Genomic DNA, 27,189 nt, shown 5'->3' on the forward strand with positions numbered 1-27,189 from the left:
GCTCTCATGCAGTGCAGTGTGAGTATTTAATGAATGATCTGTCTGTCGTCGTCGTTATGCCTGTGGACCCTACGTCAAAGATTTTTCCAGGCACTATAGTTTCACTAAGCGTGGACATAGAGATTCCATATGCGGCTCGATGATTACTAGATTATGCATAGTTATTATCCTATACCCATGCCTATTCTTCACAGTTTTTGCATACTTTGAATTTAGGGCTGCCACGATTAATCGATTATCAAAATAGTCGGTGACTAATTTAATAATCGACATCATCGTGTGTCCCCCCCCAAAACTGCTGCTGTATTTTCCGCTGCCATTCTGTCCTTGACGCACATGCAGTAGTGCTAATCTGGGTCAGCCATGATGCAACGAAGCTCAGAAGTTCTGGAGCACTTTCACCAAATTAAACATAAAAATGTGCAATGCAAAATCTGCAGTGCAGAATCTGCCTTCCACGGCTGTACGACAATGCCGGAGCATCTGAGAAGGAAATACATTGTGGCTGTGGATAATTTGCTAGTTAGCGACTATCATTAGTATCTTTCGTGAGCTGCTTACTTATATTGATAGCTGTAAACATTAACAGTTATGATTTCATTAGCCTCAGCACACGTGTTTGCTCTTATAACAGCGATGTCATGTTTGAAAAGGAAATGTGATAACACAAATGTTTTATAACACTATGTTACAGTGCCAAAGAAATATGTTCTTCAGTGAACGACTTTGTTACCAAGTAAAAGTTGAATGAACTGTCATCTTAATTGTCTTTATTTTTGTAGTTAGCACATACCTTAAATCAGGTTCTCAACCTTTTTGACCTCGGGCCCAATTTTCCCAGTACAGTGTAGCTCAGGGCCCATTTAAATATTAATATTGACCCAATATTCAATTTTCAATTGACCCAAGTCTTGGTTTGATTTGAATATAATAATTAAATCAAGTCCATTTACAGTTTAACAAGCTTAAACCTTGTAAAATCAATGATATGATACGCTGTGATTATCTCAGACATTTCTTTATATTGTCTGTGTAAACCTGCACATACAACAACACTGAAGAGGTGAGCAATTATGACAAATCAGGTTGCTTCAAGAACAAATATACTGTATTTTCTGCACCATAAAGCGCACCGGATTATAAGGCGCGCCCTCAATTAGCGGGTACTTAACCCTTACAAAAGGGGCACCAGATTATAAGGTGCGGCCTCAATTAGCGGGTACTTAACCCTTACAAAAGGGGCACCAGATTATAAGGTGCGGCCTCAATTAGCGGGTACTTAACCTTTACAAAAGGTGCACGCTAAAACATATAGTCTCCAAAAAAAAAAAAAAGTCACGGAAGCAAAACGGTGAGTTTATTTGAACTTTTTAACAACTTTGATCTACCGGTATTTAACAATATGGTACTCACATTGTTTTTTTATTATGGTTCTGTCACAAATCCATCGAAGTCCTCATCTTCTGTGTCTGAATTGAACAGCTGGGCAATTTCGCCATCAAACACGCCAGGTTCCCGATAATCATCGCTATCGTTTTTGCCTTCAGCCGAATGGTAACTGTAGAGATGCTTCTCCCGGCTGTTCTTTGTTCAGTGACCCTTTGCTCGAGTTGGTCTTCTAGCTGTGGCCACCTCGCTTTGTTTCCGCGGAAACTCCGTTTGGTCTTTTTAACTTGCCGCAGTTCATTTTCTTGTTTCCTCTCGCAGCTGCTCTATTCCCATGAACAACCGCATAACTGATGGCCTGCAGTTTGAATTGTGCCTCGTAAGCATGTCTCTTCGCTCGCGCCATTTTCCAGGGTCCTTAGACAAACAAATGTTTTGCAGGATACCTGTAGTATACGGTAACTACCGGAGGAGTGGCGGAGATGAGTGTACGTACCACGGACTCATGGACTCTTCTCTGATTGGTTTATCGCTGGCAGCGTACGTACTCTACGCTACCAGCGTACGTACTTTACGTATTACATAATGTTCTCCGATTGGTTTATCGCTGCCAGGGTACGTACTCTACGCTGCCAGCGTACGTACTTTACGTATTACATCCCTGTGTCAGCGGGAAATGGTCCGATATTCCGACAGTCAAAGACGACATCGGTCGTTTTTACAGATTTTGGAATTCAGTGCGCACATAAGGCACACCGGATTATAGGGCGCACGGCCTATTTTTGTGAAAATTTAAGGCTTTTAGGTGCACCTTATGGTGCGGAAAATACGGTAATAAAAATATTTTGATTTAGATACTAAGAGAAATTCTGATAAATAAAATTCTGTGGTAATAAAGTCAGTACATTCAAAATAATAAAATTAAATGAAATTTAAATAAAGTGCAGTTGAAAATATTGCCTCATAAACTACTGATGAATTTGTGTGATGCCATGTCAACAATACGGCGACTCAGTGTCGTTTGAGAGTACAGCAGCCTCCCCCGTTATCTCACGGCACGTCCACAGCGGCAGGTAGAACCAATTACTCCACCATGGTGAGCGCCTTCTTACTCGGCGCCACACGGCTGAATATGAGGTAGCTTGGCTTTTAAAGCACATTTAGAGTCACCAGTCAGTGACACGATAGATCTTTTCTGCTTCTGTAACTCAGGTTATTTTATTAGGGGGGGGAAAATCCACCGGCTTCCCAGCTAGTTTTGGATGTTTGGTTTTGAGGTGCCGCCTTAGTTTTGGAGGCTTCAGTGCTTCGTTGGCTAGCGTTAGCCCACACTGAGCACATTGGGCTCTTAGCTTTGCCTCGCTACCTCTGTTCACAAAGGCGAACTTAATAAAGTCAGGGTTGTACTTGTGCAAAACTTTTGCCTTTGAAAAGGGGGTGGCATCACTTCCATCTTTATTTTTTCATTTTAAAAACTTTTCCATAACTTCAATAAAAGTTTGCAGCTGGCTGCTTCTGCTTCTGCTTAATGGAGCGTGTTCAACAACTGATTGACGCCTCATTGCCACCAAGAGGTGGGAAGCCGTATTGCGGCCCCGCACCCTCATGGCCCACAGGTGCAGAACTGAAAGTTTTTCACAGCTCAGTATTTGACACTCACAGCCCAGTGATGGGTCGTGGCCCCATGGTTGAGAATCCCTGCCTTAAACACTTCAAGCTTGAAGCTAATGATGGTTATATAAGAGTAGCTGCATGCTGGTGCATTAAGCTGTAGTTTACATATGATCCAATTAGTCGACTAATCGCAAAAATAATCGGTGACTAGTCCATTATCAAAATGATCGTTTGTGCCAGTCCTATTTAAATTTACACTTTAAGATTGGCATTCTGTCAAATCCAGTTGTATCCATAGTCATCCATGATTGTGTGTGGTAGATAGTGACACTGAGGGTTTATACATTTGATGCAAACCGTTATTTTTGGGTTGTTTTCAAGATTTCACAATTTTCACACATTTTGAATATAAACTTTATAATTGACTTTCTGTCAAAACCAATTTAGAATCCATTTATATCGATAGCCATCCATCATCTTGGGTATGCTAGATGTGTGATTAAGGGTGTAATTTCTGTGTTTTTGAGAACTTTGATTTCAGACTTTGATTGCAAGTACTACGCCACTTTATATGTCATAGATTCTTTGAACTGTGAGTGAGTGACTTTGTGTTGGTTGCATGTGAGTCACACCAGTTTCTGTGATTCTGGCTGAAAATGTGACCTACAGCGAGCGAGTGACCTTTGTTTTCTTCTTCTCTCTCAGTGCTGAAGCAGCTAGAGGAGCTGCTGAGTGACATGAAGGCGGACGTAACTCGTCTTCCAGCAACCATTGCCCGGATACCACCAGTTGCTGTGCGACTGCAGATGTCAGAGAGGAACATTCTGAGCAGACTGGCAAGTCGAGGGCCTGAGACACAACCGCAGGTGCAGACACAACAGGTAAAAGTGCCAGAACTAATCAGGAACTAAACTGAACTGTCCAGCTGGGCGATGTGGTCCTGGTGCTCATCAGACACTGTGACTTTACAGCAGAGTGACTCTTCTGTCGGATGTGCTTCAGATATGACCTTGGATATTTGTTTATATGCTGTAAACAAATAATTGATCGGTTTGTCTGCCAGAGTATTTTTGTTTTATCAGCAGAATATTTCAGTTAATTTTTATTTTTTATTTTCAGTTAAACAGTTTAGATTTTGAAGTGCGCTCTTTTCTGTGCTCTGTGGATTATTTTGGAGATATCCTGCTGAGAAAAAGAAGACAACCGCTGTGCCTCGGCTAATGTAATGAATGCACTCTGGTTTTGTTTTGTTGTTTTTTTTCTCTCTACTTTTAAACATCATTTGGCTGAAATGCACATGGGAAGAATAAAGTGCATTATGGGAAATGTAGTTTGTGTTTTTAGCCCACGTATGCAGAAAAGGTCATTAAAGTTTCACTCCAGACTGTGGCTGCTGTGTTAAGTGGGTTTTAAGCAGCGTTTGCAGTTTAATTGGTTGTGTGTTGTTTAAAATGATGTCGTCATTTATAAGTTGAAGATTCTTGCGACTCTACAGGAAGAAGAATTATGTTCAGACCAGTCTTAGTTTGTGGATGTAAACTCATCACTTCCTAAATGAACTTCACAATCAAGGCATCTTATTTTAGCATTTCCTGGATTCTTCATCAGCAGCTGGTTAATGTTTACACTAATTATTAACTTTTCTTGACATAATTTAAGACAGCAAGACCCACTTCGTGTTGTGAAGTTACTGGTCGTGATTCCTTCCTGTTTTTAATCTCTTCCCTCAGATGTCGCAGCAGTAGATTCCAGGGCTGCTCTTTACCTCAAACTGCCCCCTGCCTCACCTCCACATTCCTGATTGGTGCACAGCTGAATGACAGACAGTGCGCCCAAGCTTGAAGCCACACCCAGTCCACTTCTCTCCTCCTCCTTTCTCATCCTCCAAAAACAGACTTTATGGACTCTGTGGAGGATTGAACCCCATTTCAACCCAAACTTTTGAGACTGTGGACAGAAAAGCTATTTTATTTCCCCCTCCCCTCCTTTTTTCAATTTCTGTATTATTATTGATATAATGTTATTACAATGGTTTTTTTGGGACCGAAATAAAAAATGTAATAAAGAACTGTGTGCTTTGTTAGTGGAGGAAACTTTTTGTAGTTTAAAAAAATGCAGAAACTACAGAAAAAAATGCCGAAACGGAATTATTCAATCCTAGCTTGGATATAATTGCAACAAATGGTCAGTGCTTCAATTTTAAATGAATGTTGCATCATTTTTATTTTTGTATTTATTTCCTCTTTTTTTTTTTTTTAAATTGTGTCCAGCCCTCGATGTGTTTCTAAGGTCGTTCTGCAGCCATAGAATCAATGTCTCTATTTTGACCACAGCAGACTGTAATCCTAAGAGGACTTTGTGGTGGATAACTAGAAGGCAGTCAGCGCATACCTCCGCCAAGGCCGTGTGTTCCTGAATGCTTAAAAACATCTTTTGGATCCAATATATGTTCCAGATTAAATTCAGAATAAAATCCCTCATTTTCTAGTCACATTAAACATCTGCTCACCAAATTTCATTAACATCAACATTAACCTTTCACATTTGAATTAAATCTTACCATGTGATGATTCTTCTGGATGTCAGTTCCAGAATATATTCTGGATCACCTCCAAAATTGAATCACTTCTAGCAACATCATCCATCTCCTTAGCAAATTTAATTGAAATCTGTTTATTAGTTTCTGAGTTATCCTGCTAACAGACAAATGGACACAGCAGTGAAAATGTTATCTCCTTGGTGGAGTAATATCAATGAGATATTTTGATTAAGTGTAATTTTCTGACTGATGGAAGGCATGACTGGATTAACAAGTGAAAAACTTTTCTTTTTCTTTCCTGTTTTTAGGGGAATTAAGTAAAATTCAGATTTTGGCTGCAAACAAATTTATTTAAACTGACCACAGCAATGACACCTGAAGTACTTCATCAAATGGAAAGCGTCCAACAATAAAAATGTTCCCTGTTTAGTCGTATATAAGCTTCATGATGCTCACAATCGATTAATACTCAAATGTGTTGAACCAGAGTCTTGCATGAAAAAGATTTTTAAATGATCATTCAAACTAGAACACAAGATTTCAGTCACATTCACAAGACAAAAAGGAACTGAAGCTGATAAAGCTGCATGTTTCAACCAGTCAGAGCATCAGGATTTGACACATTTTACACCATGAACTTTCTGTTGGCTGCAGTGCATGGTTCTGCCAGTAGGGAGTGCACTAATTTCAGCAAGGCAATTCACACAATCTTGATAACCAGTGTTATAATTACCCCCCCCCCCCCCCCCCCTTCTCCCCAAGAGGAAGTAGTCAAAAATTTAAACCTGGCAATGTCTGTGAGACAATGTTTCCATTGATGCCAAAAGTTTCAGGTTTGGTTTGCCAACCTGATTTCAGGGCATTTTGACCAAACCACATCTGTTGAAACCAAAATATTCACTGTGATCATAAACGGAAAAGCAGCAACTAAAACCGGGGCTGTGAAAACCAGTCTGGTCATCTTCCACTGTTAGTAGCTTTGATGATGTGACAGTTCTAAATATCAGGCATGTGGGCCGGATCAAGACGGGTCATTTCCACAGACACAAATGGATCCAGCTTTTCCTCTCCTTGAATAAGCGGCGATTATGATGAAGGGCTGGAATGGTCTGCGTGGACTCGTCCCGTGTCTGCCGCTGACCAGCTCAGTAAAAGAAGTGCACTGAGGGCAGAGACAGCAGTCAATCATTTATGACACTGAAAAACCAGGATTCAGAACAGTTATTTGTCTAAACCCCTGACAATTCTTGTTCAAATTTTTTATCTCTGTATACATGCAAAGAATACATCCTATATGGGCGCTGATGCCCATTGGTTCTAGTGCTTGTCTCTGGATTCTGTGGTGTGAAGCATGACAGAATCGATGATTCTCCTTGGATGGGACGCCAGTCCAATGCAGGTTACTTCCCCAGCTGAGGGCAGTACCCATTTACAGCTGGGTGGACTGACAACGTGGGAGAAGTGTCTCGTCCAAGTTCACAGACAGGTAGCATTAGTGGGATTTGAACCAAAGTCTACACCCCTGGCAAAAATTATGGAATCACCGGCCTCGGAGGATGTTCATTCAGTTGTTTAATTTTGTAGGGAAAAAAGCAGATCACAGACATGACACAAAACTAAAGTCATTTCAAATGGCAATTTTCTGGCTTTAAGAAACACTATAAGAAATCAGGAAAAAAAATTGTGGCAGTAACAGTTACTTTTTAGACCAAGCAGAGGGAAAAAAATATGGAATCACTCAATTCTGAGGAAAAAATTATGGAATCATGAAAAACAAAACGCTCCAACACATCACTAGTATTTTGTTGCACCACCTCTGGCTTTTATAACAGCTTGCAGTCTCTGAGGCATGGACGTAATGAGTGACAAACAGTACTCTTCATCAATCTGGCTCCAACTTTCGCTGATTGCTGTTGCCAGATCAGCTTTGCAGGTTGGAGCCTTGTCATGGACCATTTTCTTCAACTTCCACCAAAGATTTTCAATTGGATTAAGATCAGGACTATTTGCAGGCCATGACATTAACCCTATGTGTCTTTTTGCAAGGAATGTTTTCACAGTTTTTGTTATTTTCTATGGCAAGATGCATTATCATCTTGAGAAATTATTTCATCATCCCCAAACATCCTTTGAATTGATGGGATAAGAAAAGTGTCCAAAATATCAACGTAAACTTGTGCATTTATTGATGATGTAATGACAGCCATCTCTCCAGTGCCTTTACCTGACATGCAGCCCCATATCATCAATGACTGTGTAACTTTACATGTTCTCTTCAGGCAGTCATCTTTATAAATCTCATTGGAACGGCACCAAACAAAAGTTCCAATATCATCACCTTGCCCAATGCAGATTCGAGATTCATCACTGAATATGACTTTCATCCAATCATCCACAATCCACGATTGCTTTTCCTTAGCCCATTGTAACCTTGTTTTTTTCTGTTTAGGTGTTAATGATGGCTTTCGTTTAGCTTTTCTGTATGTAAATCCCATTTCCTTTAGGCGGTTTCTTACAGTTCGGTCACAGACGTTGACTTCAGTTTCCTCCCATTCGTTCCTCATTTGTTGTGCATTTTCGATTTTTGAGACATATTGCTTTAAGTTTTCTGTCTTGACGCTTTGATGTCTTCCTTGGTCTACCAGTATGTTTGCCTTTAACAACCTTCCCATGTTGTTTGTATTTGGTCCAGAGTTTAGACACAGCTGACTGTGAACAACCAACATCTTTTGCAACATTGCGTGATGATTTACCCTCTTTTAAGAGTTTGATAATCCTCTCCTTTGTTTCAATTGACATCTCTCGTGTTGGAGCCATGATTCATGTCAGTCCACTTGGTGCAACAGCTCTCCAAGGTGTGATCACTCCTTTTTAGATGCAGACTAACGAGCAGATCTGATTTGATGCAGGTGTTAGTTTTGGGGATGAAAATTTACAGGGTGATTCCATAATTTATTCCTCAGAATTGAGTGAGTCCATATTTTTTTCCCCTCTGCTTGGTCTAAAAAAGTAACCGTTACTGACTGCCACAATTATTTTTCTTGATTTCTTATAGTGTTTCTTAAAGCCAGAAAGTTGCCATTTGAAATGACTTTAGTTTTGTGTCATGTCTGTGATCTGCTTTTTTTTCTACAAAATTAAACTACTAAATGAACATCCTCCGAGGCCGGTGATTCCATAATTTTTGCCAGGGGTTGTAGTAGCAGACCAGCCCCATATTTACTGAGTTACCTGCTCTGCATCTCAAAATGTGGACCTATAGACCTACCTGGAAAGTCGGCAGTCACAGCTTTGTTTTGCTCAAATTAAAGTTATGTAACTTATGTCAAAGTGATGGGAATAAACTTGTCATAACTATATCAATGTGGTGGGATCAACCTGCTGTCATAGCTACAATCCCAATTCCAATGAAGTTGGGATGCTGTGTAAAATGTAAATAAAAACAGAATACAATGATTTGTAAATCCTCTTCAACCTATATTCAATTGAATACACCACAAAGACAAGATATTTAAAGTTCAAACTGATAAACTTTATTGTTTTTGTGTAAATATTTGCTCATTTTGAAATGGATGCCTGCAACACATTTCAAAAAAGCTGGGACAGTGGTATGTTTACCACTGTGTTACATCACATTTCCTTCTAACAACACTCAATAAGCATTTGGGAACTGAGGACACTAATTGTTGAAGCTTTGTAGGTGGAATTCTTTCCCATTCTTGCTTGATGTACGACTTCAGTTGTTCAACAGGCCGGGGTCTCCGTTGTCACATTTTGCGCTTCATAATGCGCCACGCATTTTCAATGGGCGACAGGTCTGGATTGCAGGCAGACCAGTCTAGTACCCGCGCTCTTTTACTACGAAGCCACGCTGTTGTAACACGTGCAGAATGTGGCTTGGCATTGTCTTGCTGAAATAATCAGGGACGTCCCTGAAAAAGACGTTGCCTGGATGGCAGCATGCATTGCTCCAAAACCTGGATGTACCTTTCAGCATTGATGGTGCCATCACAGATGTGTAAGTTGCCCATGCCATGGGCACGAACAAACCCTTATACCATCACAGATGCTGGCTTTTGAACTTTGCGCTGGTAACAATCTGAATGTTTTTTTCCTCTTTTGTCTGGAGGACACGACATCCATGATTTCCAAAAACAATTTGAAATGTGGACTCAGCAGACCACAGCACACTTTTCCACTTTCCATCTGTCCATTTCAAATCAGCTCGGGCCCGGAGAAGGCGGCGGTGTTTCTGGATGTTGATGTATGGCTTTTGCTTTGCATGGTAGAGTTTTAACTTCACTTGTAGATGTATCGATGAACTGTGTTAACTGACAATGGTTTTCTGAAGTGTTCCTGAGCCCATGCGGAAAGCCATAAATCAACAACATCCAGAAACGCCGCCGCCTTCTCTGAGCCCGAGCTCATTTGAAATGGACAGACGCAAAGTGGAAAAGTGTGCTGTGGTCTGATGAGTCCACATTTCAAATTGTTTTTGGAAATCATGGACGTCGTGTCCTCCGGACAAAAGATGAAAAAGACCATCCAGATTGTTACCAGCGCAAAGTTCAAAAGCCAAGCAGTGTCTTTTTCAGGGATGTCCCTGCTTATTTCAGCAAGACAATGCCAAGCCACATTCTGCACGTGTTACAACAGTGTGGCTTCGTAGTAAAAGAGTGCAGGTACTAGACTGGCCTGACTGCAGTCCAGACCTGTCGCCCATTGAAAATGTGTAGCGCATTATGAAGCACAAATTATGACAATGGAGACCCCGGACTGTTTAACAAGTGAAGTCGTACATCAAGCAAGAATGAGAGAGAATTCCACCTACAAAGCTTCAACAATTAGTGTCCTCAGTTCCCAAATGCTTATCGAATGTTGTTAGAAGGAAAGGTGATGTAACACAGTGGTAAGTATACCACTGTCCCAGCTCTTTTTTAAAGGTGTTGCAGGCATCCATTTCAAAATGAGCAAATATTTGCACAAAAACAATAAAGTTTATCAGTTTGAACATTAAATATCTTGTCTTTGTGGTGTATTCAGTTGAATATAGGTTGAAGAGGATTTGCAAATCATTGTATTCTGTTTTTATTTACATTTTACACAATGTCCCAACTTCACTGGAATTGGGGTTGTACATCGAAGTGATGGGATTCGACCTGCTGTCATAATGTCAAAGCAACAAGATTTGACCTTCTGTCCTCCAACAAGGTTGTCACTTGAAAGGCTTGCTATAGCCCCCTAGTGGCAGCATTTCAACAACAACTAAAAGTGAACCAACAATATTGTGAAACACAAACAAAAAGAAACCAGAAGGTCAGCGGGTCACACAGCTGTTTTTTTTTTTGTTTTGTTTTTTTTGCTTGTTTGTTTGTTTGTTTTTTTTAACGTCATTCAAATTTGGAACCACTGGTGAAACCAATAAAATAAAACTGCACAAATGTACATCCAAATGAAAGATCAAACTGAGAATGTTAAAATGACCAAAAATATATGCATTTTTTAAATGAAGCATAAAAATAAAAAATAATGGTCATGAAAAACAAACAAAAATCACTGAAATATTGTGACTTCTGTCCAAGAGGCTTTTGATAAGTCTCACTGCTGGGTTTTTAAATCAGTCTTGTCTGGGGATTAAACATCACTCTTGTGTGTGCGAACAGCGCCGTTACTCACAGAAGATGACTGCTACCACTATAATGCCGATAAGCACCATGATGATCATCATCTGTAAGAAATGCAAAAATCTAACTGAGCCAGACTGACAAAATCACTACAATTTATAATTCCACAAATTTTCATGTTAATTTACAGCTGTAATGACTTAGTTTCTGATTTTACAAATGTGTGAATCAAACTTTAGTGGTGACTGCAGTAACATGAAGTTGGGAAAGAGTAGTGGAAGCCAGATTTAGAAACGAAGTGAAGATTTGTGAGCAGCAATATGGTTTTATGCTGAAAAAGAGCACTACAGATGCAATGTTTATAGTGTGATAGCAGTGAAATGTGCTGTAGGAATGAGAGATGCATTCAAGGTGGAGGTGGGATTACACCAAGGATTAACTCTGAGTCCTTCCTTCTTAGCAATGGTAATGGACAGGCTGATGGACGAGATCAGACAGGAGTCTTCACAGACTATGATATTTGCAGATGACGTGATCTGTAGTGAGAGTAGAGGCCAGGAGAATGGAAGTCAGAGAAAGACTGAGTACGTGTGTGAATAAGAGGGAGTGCAGTGGAATAGTGCGGTTACAAGGAGTAGAGGTGATGAAAGTAGGTGAGTTTAAATACTTGGGGTCAACTAGTAATGGAGAGTGTGGTACAGAGGTAAAGAAGAGAGTGCAGGCAGGATGGAGTGGGTGGAGAAAGATAGCAGGAGTGATTTGTGATAGAAGAATATCTGCAAAAGTGAAGGAGAAAGTTTACAAGACAGTAGTGAGACCAGCTATGTTGTACGGCTTAGAGTTTGATTAGATCGTCCTTCTAGTTTTGGCAGTTTTTTTTTCTTTAGTGTTGGAAATCTGTCACCTTTAAAAAAAAAAGTTTTGATGTAAAGTATACAACATTTGTCAGCTTCAGAGCACGCACACACACACACACACACACACACACACACACACACACACACACACACACACACACACACACACACACACACATAAAGATGGTTTACAATGTGTGCGTGTGTGTGTGCGTGTGTGTGTGTGTGTGTGTGTGTGTGGGTGGGTGGGTGGTAAGATTACATCACAAATCACAGCTGGAGCTTTAATCCCTGACTCTCTCTCTCTCTCTGTCTTTCTCTCTCTCTCACACATCAGATTATTTTCCCATCCAGCCTGTACAGTGCTTTGCAAAAGTATTCATCCCCTTTGGATTTGACACATTTGTTTGTGCCATTTCAAAATAAATAAATAAAAATTTCTAAAATTATCTTCCTTGAGGGTGATTCTTAGACTACGGGCACTTATTATGTCCTTTGATCATATTGTATGAAAAACAGAAACAAGGGGAAATTTCACACTTTTATAGTTATCTTTACAATGAAAGTGTGTTAAGAAATTTGTTCTAGTAGTCTATGATGACTTTTTCACCTTTTTTCAGCATCATTATATGCAAATATTGCCGTTTTGTGCTTGTCCCACACCCAGACTTTTGATCTTCAATGATAAAAATGAATGGTAAAGAAACATTTTTTCTAATGTTTTAAAATATCTCTGAATAAAATATCAGTAAAATAATCAAAACATAATTGGGGTATTCAATGTCATACAACTGTTGTGATTTTTTTTAAACAAAATGTAGTTGTCCCACACTATTGCCGTAATTTCCACCACAACACTGTAATGTCCCTTTAAACAGTTTGTATGAAAGATTGTTTGGGTAGTTTCTATGGAGATAAACAGTAACATCAGAGCACATGTATATAGCGCCAAATCACAACAAACAGTTGCCCCAAGGCGCTTTATATTGTAAGGCAATGGTGTGGTGGAAATTACATTTACAAGGCCAATAGTGCCCGTAGTTAAAGAATCACCCTTGAATTCAAACTGAAAGCAAATCTCTCGAACTTGATGGTAACAAATTAAAAATATCAAAGCCAAGATGATGGGTTGCAAAAGTAATAGAACACTTTGGTATAATACCTGTAAATAATCAGTTTAATTGCCAGTTTTCTCCAGAAAAGTCAGGGGATGGATACATTAACCCTTTCCACATCACTGAATATTCCTTGGACCTTATTTACATCAATTATGAAGAAATACAAACAGTATAGCACTCTATGGTAAATCTGTGTAAAGTGAAGCAGACAGTTCTCAAAAACTGAGTGACTGTGCAAGAAGAAGATGAGTGAGGAAAGCCACCAAGACAACCAGACAACCCAGAAGAAAACCCCTTTCTTTTTTTTACCCCCCCCCCCCCCCCCAGACACACACACACACACACCTCCGTTTTCAAAGCTCAAAATATTACATTCACAAATATATATATATATATATATATATATACTGATTAACTGAGTCCATCTGCTCAAAATGATATTAATCAGTGAAATCACCTGGTGGAATCAGCGGCTGCAAAGAAAACCTGCACCATTTTGGCCCTTTCTGGAACAAGTTGCCCACCCCTGATCCAGATGATTGACATGTCACAGTACCACACGTCTGGTTGAAACGAGCAATTTTGAAATCGGAGACATATTGACTGCTAGGTCCCTCCTGTACAGTAGTTGGCACTGTGTTCCGCAAAATAGTTCTAATCCACCTTAGTAGAAGAAGAAAAATGTTTCAGCAGATTTGAAGCTGAACACATTATCTGAACCATGGATGTCTAGTTATATTGTGAGGAAACAGCTGTATTTTAGGGCAGGAATAAGGTCCAACCTCAGAGGACACGTGTTTCTCCGGTGATTTTAGATTTATGAGCAGACAGAAGCTAATTCATGCTCTGTTTGCTCATTTGAGATGTAAGATGCTGCCCAAGTGTTTCTCAGTTGCCCTCAAAAGTATTGGAACACTTGGTATTTCACACATTTTAACTTGTTGATGCCAATTCAAATACAAATAAAATTTCTAAAATTATTTTCCTTAAACTCAAACTGATAGCAAATCTCTACAACTTGGTATAAATTTAATTAAATATATAAAATACAGCTTCCTGGTGGAGTGGTGTAGAGGAGGATTTTCTTAAAAAGAAGACCTGAAAGTTCAGCTAATTTGGCTATACTGTACAGCCCTACTGTCAACTACCTGAAAAGTTTGAATATGAATTTACATCTACATAAAAAAAGTTTGAAGGACCTAACTTACATGGTGATAACTCTTTTCCAGGCATGCAAGATGCAAATAAAGAAAATGCTGAAAATGGGGGTGGTTAAGAGGGCCATAGTTGAAGCTGAAGATTTTTAGCCATGCCAGTGTTCTTTAGAAGCATTTACTGAAAAAAGTGTGAAGGACCTAAATGACATGGTGAGATGCTGAAGAGCTTGTTCATATCTGTGACATATACATATTATGACTGATTTGCTCCAGTTTATAATGTAATGAGACATTACAGAAAATGTATTAATTGTATTGAAAGTTTCCTTTAGTTATGCATATTGGTTCTGTAAAGTAAGTAGAAAAGTAAGTCATCTGCATACAGACTGATTTTGTGTTGTGTATCCACAACCTGAATTCCTTGGATTTTACTGTCTTGACGTATTGCTGCTGCGAGGGGTTCAATGAAAATGTCAAAAAGAGAAGGCCAGAGTGGGCATCCCTGTCTGGTCCTCTGGTGCAATGTGAATTGATTCTGTTTGTGAATATGGTGGCCCTGAGTGATGTAAACAGGGTTTTAATCCACTGAATGAACCACTTTCCACACCCAAAATTTGTGTGAAGTGCTGAATAAAAAGAACCAGTTTACCTTATCAACAGCCTTTTCTGCATCGAGTGATATATGTTGGTTTTGTTGTGATATATTGATTAGATGACAAACTCTGCGGACATTATGTGTGGCATGTCTGTGTTTTATGAAGCCTGTCTGATCTGGGTGAATGAGCGTGGAGGTGACTGTCTGTTCTGGAGGCTAGTGTATTGGTGATCATTTTTAGATTGGTACTGATTCGTGAAAGAGGCCAGTAGTTTGAGTGCTGAGTGGGATGTTTGCTGGGTTTTAATAGTAAAGTCATGAGCAGCATTCATATGTGTACGTGTGGTGGAGGCAGCCTTGATTTCTGTGACAACTCTGTCAAATAGTGGTGATAATATATCCCAAAAATGTCTAAAGAATTCAGCTGGCAGTCCATCTGGTCCGGGCGGTTTGTCGTTTGGTATCTTGTTCAGAGCTGTGGTGACTTCACTGAGGTTAAGAGGAGTCTATATAGGTAACTTGCTTGTTCTGGTGTAAATTTTGGTAATTTCATATTATTAAGGAAGGCATCAATTTCTAAATGTGTGGGTTGGTGAGAAGAGCAGTATAGATTATTGTAGAGGTTATGCAAAACAGTATTTATGTCTTGTGGGTTTTGGTTAAGGTTTCCTGAAGAGTTCAAAATTGATGGGATAACTGATTTCTCTTTGTTATGTTGGAGTAGATTTGCCAAATGTTTGTTGTTTGCTTTATTACTGTATTGAAAATTGTTGTATTTCAGTTGCTGAATTAAGAACTTGTCACATCAGGAATGTGCACATCATCTCAGCGCTCGGCGACGCCTGCCTCGACTTGCCTGGCACTCCATCGTCTCCTACAACCCGATCAGCTTTGGCGCGCACTGCGCCAGCGGCACATGCGGCCGCTCCAGTCTCTGTGCGCACCGCGCCCGCGGCACCAGCGGCCGGAACAGTCTCTGTGCGCACCGCGCCAGCTGCACCAGCGGCCGGACCAGTCTATGTGCGCACCGCGCCACAGCTGCACCAGCGGCCGGAACAGTCTCTGTGCGCACCGCGCCACAGCTGCACCAGCGGCCGGAACAGTCTCTGTGCGCACCGCGCCAGCTGCACCAGCGGCCGGAACAGTCTCTGTGCGCACCGCGCCAGCTGCACCAGCGGCCGGAACAGTCTCTGTGCGCACCGCGCCAGCTGCACCAGCGGCCGGACCAGTCTATGTGCGCACCGCGCCAGCTGCACCAGCGGCCGGAACAGTCTCTGTGCGCACCGCGCCACAGCTGCACCAGCGGCCGGAACAGTCTCTGTGCGCACTGCGCCCGCGGCACCTGCAGACGGACCAGTCTCTGCGCACATTGCTCCAGCCTCACCTGCGGCGCTAGGCGGACTGACCTCAGCGCGCACGCTGCGCCACGGTCAGACTCTACACCTGTCGGTGCGTCGGTCGTACGCACGCTGTCTGAAATGGCAACTGAACCGTCCTCTCCTGAGCCTCCTTGTCCTGCTCCAGCATTAGAGTCAGCCCAGAAGACAACCTCAGAGGACACAAACTGTGAGACGGTTAGAGACTTTCATTTGAATTCTGGTTTTTACGATCTTATTTCTTGCTCTCGGTGTGTGCCTCCGTTTGTAATCTGTTCGAAGCCCCACGGCCACGCCTGGGGTGGGTTAAGCATGACCTAAACACGGAATTACTGAAGGTCATGATTTTCATGATCAACGAAATCATTTTGTTCCTTGTGTCCTCGCCAGTATTTGTGTGTTTTTGTGAATTAATTCCAGTGCGTGTTAAAATCCTCTCTGGTTCATGATTACTTCTGTTAGTCCCTCACAGAGCTTAAAACTCAGTGAGTTACTTGAACTCAAACTTTTGAGGAAACTGATTGCCTTGAACCATTCGAGTTTGCCAACTTAAATAAAATAATTTTCAAACATTTAATTGCTAAAGTTTTAGCAACTTAACAATTTATAGTTAATTAAACTTATGTAAATCTAGTTTATGTTTTTCAATTAAAAAAGGGACAAATTTCTGCCTAAAAAAATTTTCATTATATTTTTTTAAGCATTCTTTGGTTTACTTGTTGACTCTGCGTTGTGTTGTTATGATTCCGCCCATGCGCTTCCCTCGGGACATGAAATCATGATCTCCGGCATGGAAGTCAGACTCTCTAACCAGAAGGCTAAAACCCAGGGCTCTGGCCTTGTGACCAGTGAATTCTTTTGAGCTGTTGGGAGTGAGGTTTACCAACTACATATGCACAGTGACACTTGCTGGCCCCCATTACATAAACTCAATTAAAATGAGTGAATGGAATGCACTGGAAATTAGAGCCCGGCCGATATTATCGGCCGATATAAGCCCTTTTCAAAGTACTCACTATCGGCCGAAATTTTCCCGATAGAACGCCGATAATTTCTCATAACAGAACAGTTACTGAAATAATGTTTGTGTCAGCAATGTAAAATGTCCTTGCACCGTTTGTCCAGTAGATGGAGCTCTGACTCCATTCAACTGAAACCTGCTTACACCCGTTTAAATGTGTTCATCATCGGCCCCGGTAGTTCCCCGTCACACTGCACTGATCGGCTGACAAAAGCATACAAGTAAGTTTATAAGGATGTTATTTGTAATAACTTTGTGATTACATTCACCCCACATTTCTCCCATTTCAGTTCAACTCAGTTTTATTAACTCAGTTTATGTAGTAACATGTCAAATGTGCTTCATTGCGTCGGTCACGCTTTTTATTAAGCCCATATTGTGTAGACCTTATTTCTAGCATGAAAAACTTTCGTTACTGCTAAGAGGTTGAAACATTCAGATTCACTGGTCATCCGGAAGAGTTCTGGGAATTACTGCCGTTTGCCATTAACCCTCTGGGGCCAACGCCGTCGTATACGATGGCTGGGACCAAGCTTTACTAAATTGTAAATAACTTTTTAATGATATGAGATAGAAACTTACTCTTTTTTTTTTTTTTTTTTGCTGAAAAGTTAACTCCGCAGACTTTCGATCCAACGTCAGCCATCTTGGTATTCCTCATAGAAGATGTGTGATGATGTGTGCAATGTGAGTGTCCAATCGGAATTGGTTCTCCGTCACATGGTTTTCCAATCCAATCGTGGGGCAGATTTACCTCACGTGATATGGCAAAGATCGTTATCAGGAGTGATATCTTACTAGTTGGCCTGTTTGAATAGCCCCCTAACTGCTCCAATTACTTTTTTGCATTTTTTGAACTTGAAAATTCTTCTCTGTTATAAAGTTAATCAATATGAGGATAAAGCTTCAGTTTTTAGCTCATACCTTTTTTGTTAATGGTTTAAAAAAGAACATTTTATTCATTTAAAAAAAATATCGTCTGATTATCGGCTGTCGGCAAGTCAGCCGATTTATCGATTATCGGCATTTTTTTCATCCAAATATCGTTATCGGCATCGGCCTCAAAAAATCCATATCGGTCAGGCTCGACTGGAAATACATCACCACACTTAAATGCCCCAAAACTTTAAATGCACTTAAAGGAACTGAGTTGTTATGACAACAATTCATTTTTGAGTTAGATTAATTAATGGAAATGAGTAACTAGAACCTTTTTCAAAGTTTGAGTTACATTAACTTAATTATTGTATTAAAATGGAGTGTTTGGTTTAACAGTATAATTAACCAGTTCTCACGTTACATTTTGCACTCATTGTTATCACGACCTCCCTCTGATCACCGCACTCTCTTATCCTGCACCTGCACTTCCTCATCACTGTTGGCCACACCCCATTTTGTCTGTCATTTCCCACACTCTCATGAGCGCCACTAGCTTAGGTTATGACAAGCTAAAACTGGACGCTCTCGTTATAGCCGAACAACTGTCCAGTTTCTTGGTATTCTGTTAGTACGCAACTGCGGCCGGCGTTCTTGATGAATTCCTGTGCAAAAAGTAGTTCCCAGACAGTTGTGATATATTCCTGTGAGATAATGACTATATCTCATCTAAATCAATCCTAAAATTTACCAGTAATAAAATTATAAAGATAACTGAAGTTTTAAGAGTGGTGTAATAAATATTTAAGAAACTTAAAGTTTATGAGCAACTTCACCTGTTATTACTCAAACACATTGTAAACATTGACATGATGGAGTTTGATGTGGAAGAGTTCAGAAAGATACGATTGGAATGTTTTGATTACCATTTACAGTTGGTGATGAAAGACTTGGGTGTTAACTTTGTGTTAAAGTCAGAGCAAGAAACAGTGAAAGAGATCTATCTGGAAAGAGACACATTCTGTGTGTTGTCAGTCCAATGAGAGCGGCACTCTGAGTAGGGTGGTGGTCATTTCCTTGCCCACTTGTCACTGCCTTTTCTTGCATGTCTTTTTACCTCTTGGATTCACCTGACCACACCTCCTTTCCAGGTCCTTCTCCCACCTTTGCATCTCGTTATCCAATTACCACCTGTTCTTTTTTAAACTGCTTCTGTTCACTTCCTCCCTGCTCGTTTGTCGACTTTGTCGCTTACCACACTTATCACAGTTCTGTTGTTTGCCTAGCCATGTTTTTGACCCCTGCTCTGTTTTTGGAACCTGTTTGTGCCTCTGCTCTGATTGCCCTGTTTGCTCGTTTACTGAAACAATACTTCACATGGTGATACAAGCACCAAATCCAGCACAAGTTCTTCTTAGACATTGCACTTTTGAAAAACCGACAGGCCACTTGAATTTTCAATAGGCAGCCAATAGGAATAGAAAAATTTCAATAGGAAGAATTACACAGGGGTTAAAATATAAAAATGCTCCAATCATATTGAAAACTATACCACATTATTTGTCTGATCATAAGGATTCGAAAAAGGTATAGTTTGGACTGTCTATGACTGAATGTTATGGAGTTATGGGGTAAAAACAGCAAGAATGGTGACAAAGGTCAATTTCAGTTTGTACAGGGGTCAAAAGTTAAAGTTGCTCTAATTTTAGTAAAAAATGGTGCAAATTGTTGATTGAGCTACTTGGATTAATAAATGGAATAGTTTTGACTGTGTTGAATGCTTTGTCTCTACAGTAAAGGTCAAATAATGTTGACGTCCACTGAATTCTATGACATGTGACATATGTTACCCCGTAATGTGATAACTAAGCATGATACATGGTACAAACTATTCCTTTTTGAAACCCTATTAACTCAACCAATAATTTGCATCACCTTTGAACAAAATTGGAGCAACTCTAACTTTTGACCCCTGTATAAACTGAAATTGAACTTTGTCACCATTCTTGTTGTTTTTACCCCATAACTCTATAGAATTCAGTCATCGATAGTCCAAACTATACCTTTTTGGAATCTTTACAATCAGACAAATAATGTGGTATAATTACCTCCGCCAAGGAGTTTATGTTTTTGGTCACGTTTGTTTGTTTGTCTGTCTGTCTGTTTGTCTGTTTGTCAGCAGGATAACTCAAAACGTTTTGAACGGATTTTGATGAAATTTTGTGGAGTGGTTGGAAATGACAAGAGGAACAAGTGATTAAATTTTAGTGGTGATCCGGATCACGATCCGGATCCAGGAATTTTTTAAAGGATTCTTCACCATTGTGGGATAGGGGGAATTTTGACATTCTAGTTTCTAACTCCACAAAAACAAGGCAGAAAGGCTTGAAAAAAAATTAGGGTGTAACATAGTCAAATGTTCTATCAAACAACAAAGTTTGGTGATGATCGGATCCGGAGTCCGGATCTGGTGATCCAGAATATGCAAAAATATAGGGAAAACAGAAAATGTGTCAGTGTGAGGTGACAAATGAAGCTAGAGATGCACAACTAACACCAAATTGTAGCTGAATCTGTACTGATTCAGTAAGGTGTCATCAGATTTGATGTAGCTTCAAATGTTATGGAGCTAGATCCAGAAGAAAATCGCCATTACCGAAAAATCGTTTTTATACAATAACTTTTGAACTAATAAAGACATAAAAGTGATTCCAAGTTCTAGTGGTATGTTTTCATGGTCAGGGATGTCAAACAAAGGAAAGAAAAGTGTATGTATCATAGTTTTGGTTGTAACACTCTATTGTTGAATAGATCACTGTGCCAAGGAGGGAATCTCTTTAGGGTCAGTGACCCTATGGCCTTGTTTAGAGAAGTGTTTCATAAATGTTAAAAAAAAGTCATATATTTGCAGTTTAGTTGAATAATAAATTGAATTTTGTCTCTTATTTGTTTTTGTCTATAAGCACATGCAATATCAATATCAGTGCTCAGATGACAGTAGCTTCTGGGAAAGGTGCAAGTTGCAATAAACTGTGATGCCAAGCGCTAAGGATACATGCTATCCAGTCACAGCAGATGAAACTTTTTTTACTACTGAGCAAACATCATTGTTAGACTTTTTTAGGTTCAATGATTCCACGGCGTGTAGATGTTATGGCGTCAGTGACCCCATGGCCTTGGCGGAGGTTTGCACTCTCTGAGTGCTTCTAGTTTTCAGTATGACTGGAGCATTTTTAAATTTTGACCCCTATGTATAATTCTTCCAATTGACCCCTACATGGCAGCCTATTGAAAATTCAAGTGGCCCATCGGTTTTTTCAAAAGAGCAATATCTAAGGTGTACTTTTGCCAAATTTGGTGCTTGTATCGCCATTTGCAGGATTCCTCTGTAAATATTTTGTTATCTGCTGCACTATTGTTTTGGACCTTGACGTATCGCCTCGCCCTTATCTGTACTTTTGCACCATGGACTGCTTGCCTGAGTACCGTACCCGTGTCTGCATTAAAGACCCAGCCTTTACTCATACGCCAGCCTGTGAGTCTGCATGTTGCGTCCAGCCTCAGTCAGTGCCTTGCTACCTCCCAGTCTGAGAGAACTGTGTTTTCTTATATATGATACCTTCAAGTTGTCTTAAGTTCTTTTTAACAAAACAGTTCAAATCTAAGCTTGCATCTCAGATGTGCCTTCTGGCAAATTGTAGCTATACCATTTCATCATGAAGCTGTATAACTGGTGATGAAAAAAAAACCCCATAAAACTTACACTGTGCACAATTTCTTCAATCACAGCCACAGAAGCCTGTAACATCTTCTGGGATGTCTGAGTTTCTTGGGGCCTTTCCTCACTTTCCTTCTTGCACGGTCACCTAGTTTTTGAGAACAGCCTCCTCCAGCAGATTTACCATGCAGTACTACAAAGATGGTATTTCTTATAGAGTGATGTAAATTAAATCCAACACACATTCAGTGACTTGGAAATGTTCATGTATCCATCCCCTGACTTGACTATAGAAAACTGGCAATAAAATTGATTATTTATATGTGTTATACTAAAGGGTGCCGTTACTTACACAACCCATCATCTTGGCTTGGATATTTTTATATAATTTATACTAGTTGAGTGCCCGTAGGAAGTTTGTATTCCTATAGAAAATTGGGAGCTTAAGCAGATTTTTCATGGATGGTCGTATGAGGCTGTGTTTGAAGGTGAGATGTACAAAGAGGTGTACTTACTCTGACATAGTTTTAACAGACAAAGTGTACCTTTGTTAAGACATGGTTGACATTGAGATACAAAGAGACATGCAAACACAGTTATTTTAATAACAGACATATATACACACACAGAGATATAGAAAGGAAATAAACACAGTTACTGTACATGCAGCAGAAACATGGATGTGAATACAGTAGCTACTGATAATGTGAGTCAGGGACATTTAGGTTTGTTGAGAAAAGAGTGGATGGATTGATTGATAACTATTGTGTTTTCATATATTTTGGCTTTTAGCAAGGACACTGTAGGTAGTTGAACCCCATTTCACGAATGTGAAAGTACCACTAACGGTGCCTTTTGCTTTTCTGGCCATTGGGGAAAAGCAAAACCAGTAATGCAACAACACATTATAGAGTGGCCTTTTATTGTGGCCAGCCTAAGGCACATCTGTACAATAATCATGCTGACTAATCAGTATCTTGATCTGCCACACCTGTGAGGTGGGATGGATTATCTCTGCAATGGAGAAGTGCTCACTAACACAGATTTAGACAGATTTGTGAACAATATTGGAGAGAAATGGGTGTTTTGCTTATAGAAAATGTTTTAGATCTCTACAAAAGTATTGTGTTTATATTTTTGTTCAGTGTAGATAGATGGAGCTGTATAGATTTGCTTTCAGTTTGAGTTTAAGTAGCATAAATTTAGGTACATCAGATATTGCAGTACTAAGTAGTATGGATACACAGTATATGTGGGTACTCTAACCTTGCAGTTTTTCCACCAGTACTTGTTCTTGAGTTTGGCGGCGCTGCTCTCAAACTGTGAAGCTCCGGCCTGCAGGGCATCGGCCCGGTCATCCAGCTCCGACAGCTTCTGGTCCCTCTCCAGGACTTTGTCCACATTCACACGCATGATGTCCACCACCTGCAGGATGTCAGACTCATGGTCAAACATCAAATCCTCCAAAATAAAAGCTGTTGTGTTTAACACTGTCAAGACATTAACAAAACTTTGGATCGGGACTTTTATACTGTGAGCTGTTGGACCTCGGATCTAGTTGAGAACCATGTACATCACCAGACAGACAGATGGCGCTGTACCCTGATTGGCCACTGTGAGATATTGAAGTTTCACACCACTGGTAGCCCCATAAACACACTGAAGTGATGTTCTCTATTGTGGAAGACGATTTTTCAAACAGTCTAACCCCTGCACTAGTTTCAGTTTTAGTTTCTGGTTTTTAATCCCAGTAGCTCTTGATCCAAAACTAGACTAGAGAAACATCCATGTTCAGCCAGTCTAGATCTGGTAACTTATCAGATCAGGTTGAGTCACTGTGGTCTTTTTGGATAAATGTCAAATCCACATCAGTCCGAAATCTGGATTTGAGTTCTAAGTGAACTCAAACACTCGGTGTCTCACCTCGTCCACCTGCGCCTGTGTTTGCTGCAGCCGTCTGTTACTCGTAACGTTGGGGGCCGCAGCTGGAGGACCACCCTCACCCTCTGGGGCCCCGGGTGCTCCTGGAATCCCTGCTGAATCTGAAGTGGACCTGTAAGACATATGTTGGAGAAAAACTATTAAAGGGGATGATTTCAATAAACAAAATCAAAGACCACGAGAGGAGATTTTTGGTCCTGGGTCTCTTTGGAGGACTGACTGTGTCAAATGAGTGGTTACGACTATGTCCATGTGGCATGCTTCCTGAGCATGATCCAGCGTGCAGGTTCCTCACTGTAAAGGAACCCAGCAACAGGAAATGATGGACACACCCATGTATCACCTGGGTGGTCTGCCAGGGTGGTCACCAACCAAATCCTAGGCAGTTCCATAGTGTGGTGGACCTGACCTATCTGAACCAGTCATAATCAGTGTTGCCACAGTTACTTTGAAAAAGTAATCCAATTACTGATTACTGATTACTCCTTGAAAAAGTAACTTAGTTACTTTACTGATTACTCAATTGTAAAAGTAACTAAGTTAGATTACTAGTTACTTTTTTAGTTACTTTCCCCAGCTGCCGACAACAACCCACGTCAACATGACAATACCTGTTTTGCCAAAACTCACTTTATAGTCACCCTTTCTTGACTTCAATGAAAACAAATACTTGTTTTATAAAAAGTAAAATAAAGACGTCTTTCTTGACCTCATATTTAACTGTTGACAGCACTGTAACAGTAAAACTTGCAATTTCAAACCTACATTGTTTATAAATGTAACTATTAAATTCTAACATTTTTCTAACATTTAAATTCTCTAAACATTTTACTTGTCGAAATTATTATTATTTTAAGCAGTATTAGTAGTTGTAGTAAAAAAACGGCTTCAAAACTGGACCTTTAATCTAGGGCTGTTGTGGGGGGGGCACATCCCTCCCCCACGCCCCCATTCCATCTGGATTCGCCCCTGCTTTGGCGTTTGAGCACAAAGAATGGATAACATTTATTTATGCAGAAAACATGACCAGATTTACAGGTAAGAAAGTTTTATTGCGTTTTCACATCATGTGGTCCTCAGAAAGAGAGTTTAGGTGCATTTGAGTGGAAAATAGTGTTAGTTGTTGACACGTCGCGTAGGATCAGCTGTTTTTAACGAGACGATACGGAGCGGCTCAGCTCAGAATTCTAAATAAAGGAGGGAAAAAAGTATAAAAATGTCTTTGTAAAGCTCAGTGCAGGTGTGCTGATCACCGCGCTTTAAGAGGTGAGGACGAGTCGAGCAGCTGCAAAAAACCGTGGATGAAAAGCTCACAGCTCGCTTAAAGTGGGCAGTTCAGTTGAACCCCGACCTCCTGCCCACAGACCAAGTTTAATGCTGCTATCGACCCACAATGAAAAATAATAGTAACGCACAGTGACATGGAGAAGTAACTTTAATCTGATTACTGATTTGGAAAGATTAACGCGTTAGATTACTCGTTACTAAAAAAAGTGGTCAGATTAGAGTAACGCGTTACTAAGTAACGCGTTACCGGCATCACTGGTCATAATGGCAGTAGAGAGGACAGTTATCCCTGACATCCCGCTGTGCAGTGACGTCCTCTTGGAGGACTCCACTGAGTTTACAGACCACAGCAGATAGGATTTATAATCCCACCTGTTCTGGATGTTTCCAGCAACGTTCTGCTGGAATACATCCAGGAGAACATCCTGGTCCAGTGCTGGAACCACATCAGCTGTCCTCCAGTCCACTCACCACCTCACTGTGGTGGAGAGGGTGGGGCCATACTGCAGGTTGTAAGGTAGTGGTGCATGGGCGTTATCAGGGCCCCAGGCCCCCAGTTTGACACTCCAATAATTACTTTACTTGGTAACTCCAAAAACTAAATGAAAGACATTTTCCTGCAGTTTTACAATCAAAATGTCTGATTAAAAATGCGACAGCTGTTCGGTGAAACGCAAACACATGATGCCACAAATATTTGTGTTGCTTTTCACTGAACATCAGTTCAGACGTGTTTTCTAAAAGGGAGGTGGATTATTGTCCAACAGCCTCAGAAGGATTTGACTGACAGTCCGCATGCATGAAATAACCCCCCCCCGCCCCACACACACACACACACACACACACACACACACACACACACACACACACACACACACACACACACACACACACACACACACACACACACACACACACACACACTGTTGTGTTTGACATGAGCTGTTTTGGTGGGGAGGTTAAATGTGCATTTTCAGCTAAAACGAGAGCTGATTGAAATTGAAATTGTTCACGTTACTGATGGATAGTTTTTGGAGATGAGTCAGACGGTGAGTCAGACAAAAATTTCTGCAGCCAAGAAATTCCCAAAAGCTGCACTGCAGAAACCTGCACAAATGTCCCCTTCAACCAGACTCATTAAAACCGAGCAAAAAAGAGGGATTTTAATTTAAATCACACCAACCGTATCTTATTAGTTAAAATGTCCTTACAAATAGATGTTATTGGTCACTTTTAAATATAATTTAAAGAGGAATAAAATACAGAGGAGTACTCACATTTTAGCAGCAGGATGATGGAGATAATCTGAGATTACAGATGAAAAAAAAACAGGTTGACTCAATCTGATCGAGTTTCTATTTATTCTAGAAATAAAAATAAAACTGAAGCAGCTGCACAGATGAGCATAAATCAACTGAACCTCCTGCTCTGAGCACAGTCACATGACTCATGGACACGCCCCCAACTCCCCCCCACAAACAGCACAGAGAGAGAGAGAGAGAGACTGAGGTTAACAGATGATTGAGGCGGTGCCATTGGGGATGTGGGTGTGGCTTTAGACTTGCAGTTGATTTTCTGACGCCATCTGTCATGATTGTTTCATTGGTCATTCAGGACAGATGACCAACCAGAGAGTGGTTAGCACTGTTGCCTCACAGCAAGCAGGTCATGGGATCGATTCCCACCTGTGTCCTTTCTGTGTGGAGTTTGCATGTTCACCCCATGTTTGTGTGGCTTCCCTCTGGGTGCTCCGGCTTCCTCCCACATCCAAAGACATGCAGGTTAGATGGATTGAAAACTTTAAATTATCCCTATGGTTGCTGGGATAGGTTCCAGTCCCCCCCACTCCACACCATGACCCTTAATTGGATTAAGCAGTTGAAAATGATTGTGTGTGTGTGAAAACACGACAAAAGAAATGTAAAACATTCAGTTTTTTCATGTAGGCAGCTACATGTATATTAGAGTCCAGTGGTCACAAATGGGACAAAAACAAAAAACAAAACCAGCAACATCCAATTCGTGCAGAATCTTAGCAAGTTAAGGTCCAAGCAGAAACACCTCCCAGAATTCATCATCC

At 40.5% G+C, this 27,189-nt stretch overlaps 2 protein-coding genes across 4 annotated transcripts in view; one reads left to right on the forward strand and one right to left on the reverse strand.

Annotated features, from left to right (window-relative positions):
- Nucleotides 1–5,065, forward strand: part of LOC117501279 (chromodomain-helicase-DNA-binding protein 4-like) — a 64,458-nt gene extending 59,393 nt beyond the window's left edge. For all 3 annotated transcript variants that reach the window (XM_034160120.1, XM_034160122.1, XM_034160121.1), the window contains 2 exons: nucleotides 3,706–3,881; nucleotides 4,731–5,065. In XM_034160120.1, coding sequence (XP_034016011.1) covers nucleotides 3,706–3,881; nucleotides 4,731–4,745 — 191 coding nt within the window. In that variant the 3' untranslated portion in view covers nucleotides 4,746–5,065. The remainder of the gene's footprint in view (nucleotides 1–3,705; nucleotides 3,882–4,730) is intronic.
- A 1,597-nt stretch (nucleotides 5,066–6,662) lies between these two features.
- Nucleotides 6,663–26,549, reverse strand: LOC117502431 (vesicle-associated membrane protein 2-like). The gene is made up of 5 exons (XM_034161487.1): nucleotides 26,387–26,549; nucleotides 23,805–23,934; nucleotides 23,148–23,306; nucleotides 11,216–11,267; nucleotides 6,663–6,701 (listed from the first exon to the last, which is right to left on the reverse strand). Coding segments are annotated over exons 1-5 (360 nt in total). The 5' UTR covers nucleotides 26,389–26,549; the 3' UTR covers nucleotides 6,663–6,684.
- Nucleotides 26,550–27,189: the final 640 nt, after the last annotated feature.

The sequence above is a fragment of the Thalassophryne amazonica genome, chromosome 20 (genome assembly GCF_902500255.1).
Source record: "Thalassophryne amazonica chromosome 20, fThaAma1.1, whole genome shotgun sequence".
NCBI classification, from domain to species: domain Eukaryota; kingdom Metazoa; phylum Chordata; class Actinopteri; order Batrachoidiformes; family Batrachoididae; genus Thalassophryne; species Thalassophryne amazonica.

What these genes read in the sequence shown, in the direction of transcription:
- LOC117502431 (XM_034161487.1), bottom strand. An exon ending in CACAGGCGCAGGTGGACGAG is followed by an intron (nt 23,307 to 23,804) that starts GTGAGACACCGA and finishes GACATCCTGCAG; the next exon opens with GTGGTGGACATCATGCGTGT. An exon ending in ACTGGTGGAAAAACTGCAAG is followed by an intron (nt 11,268 to 23,147) that starts GTTAGAGTACCC and finishes CATTTCTTACAG; the next exon opens with ATGATGATCATCATGGTGCT.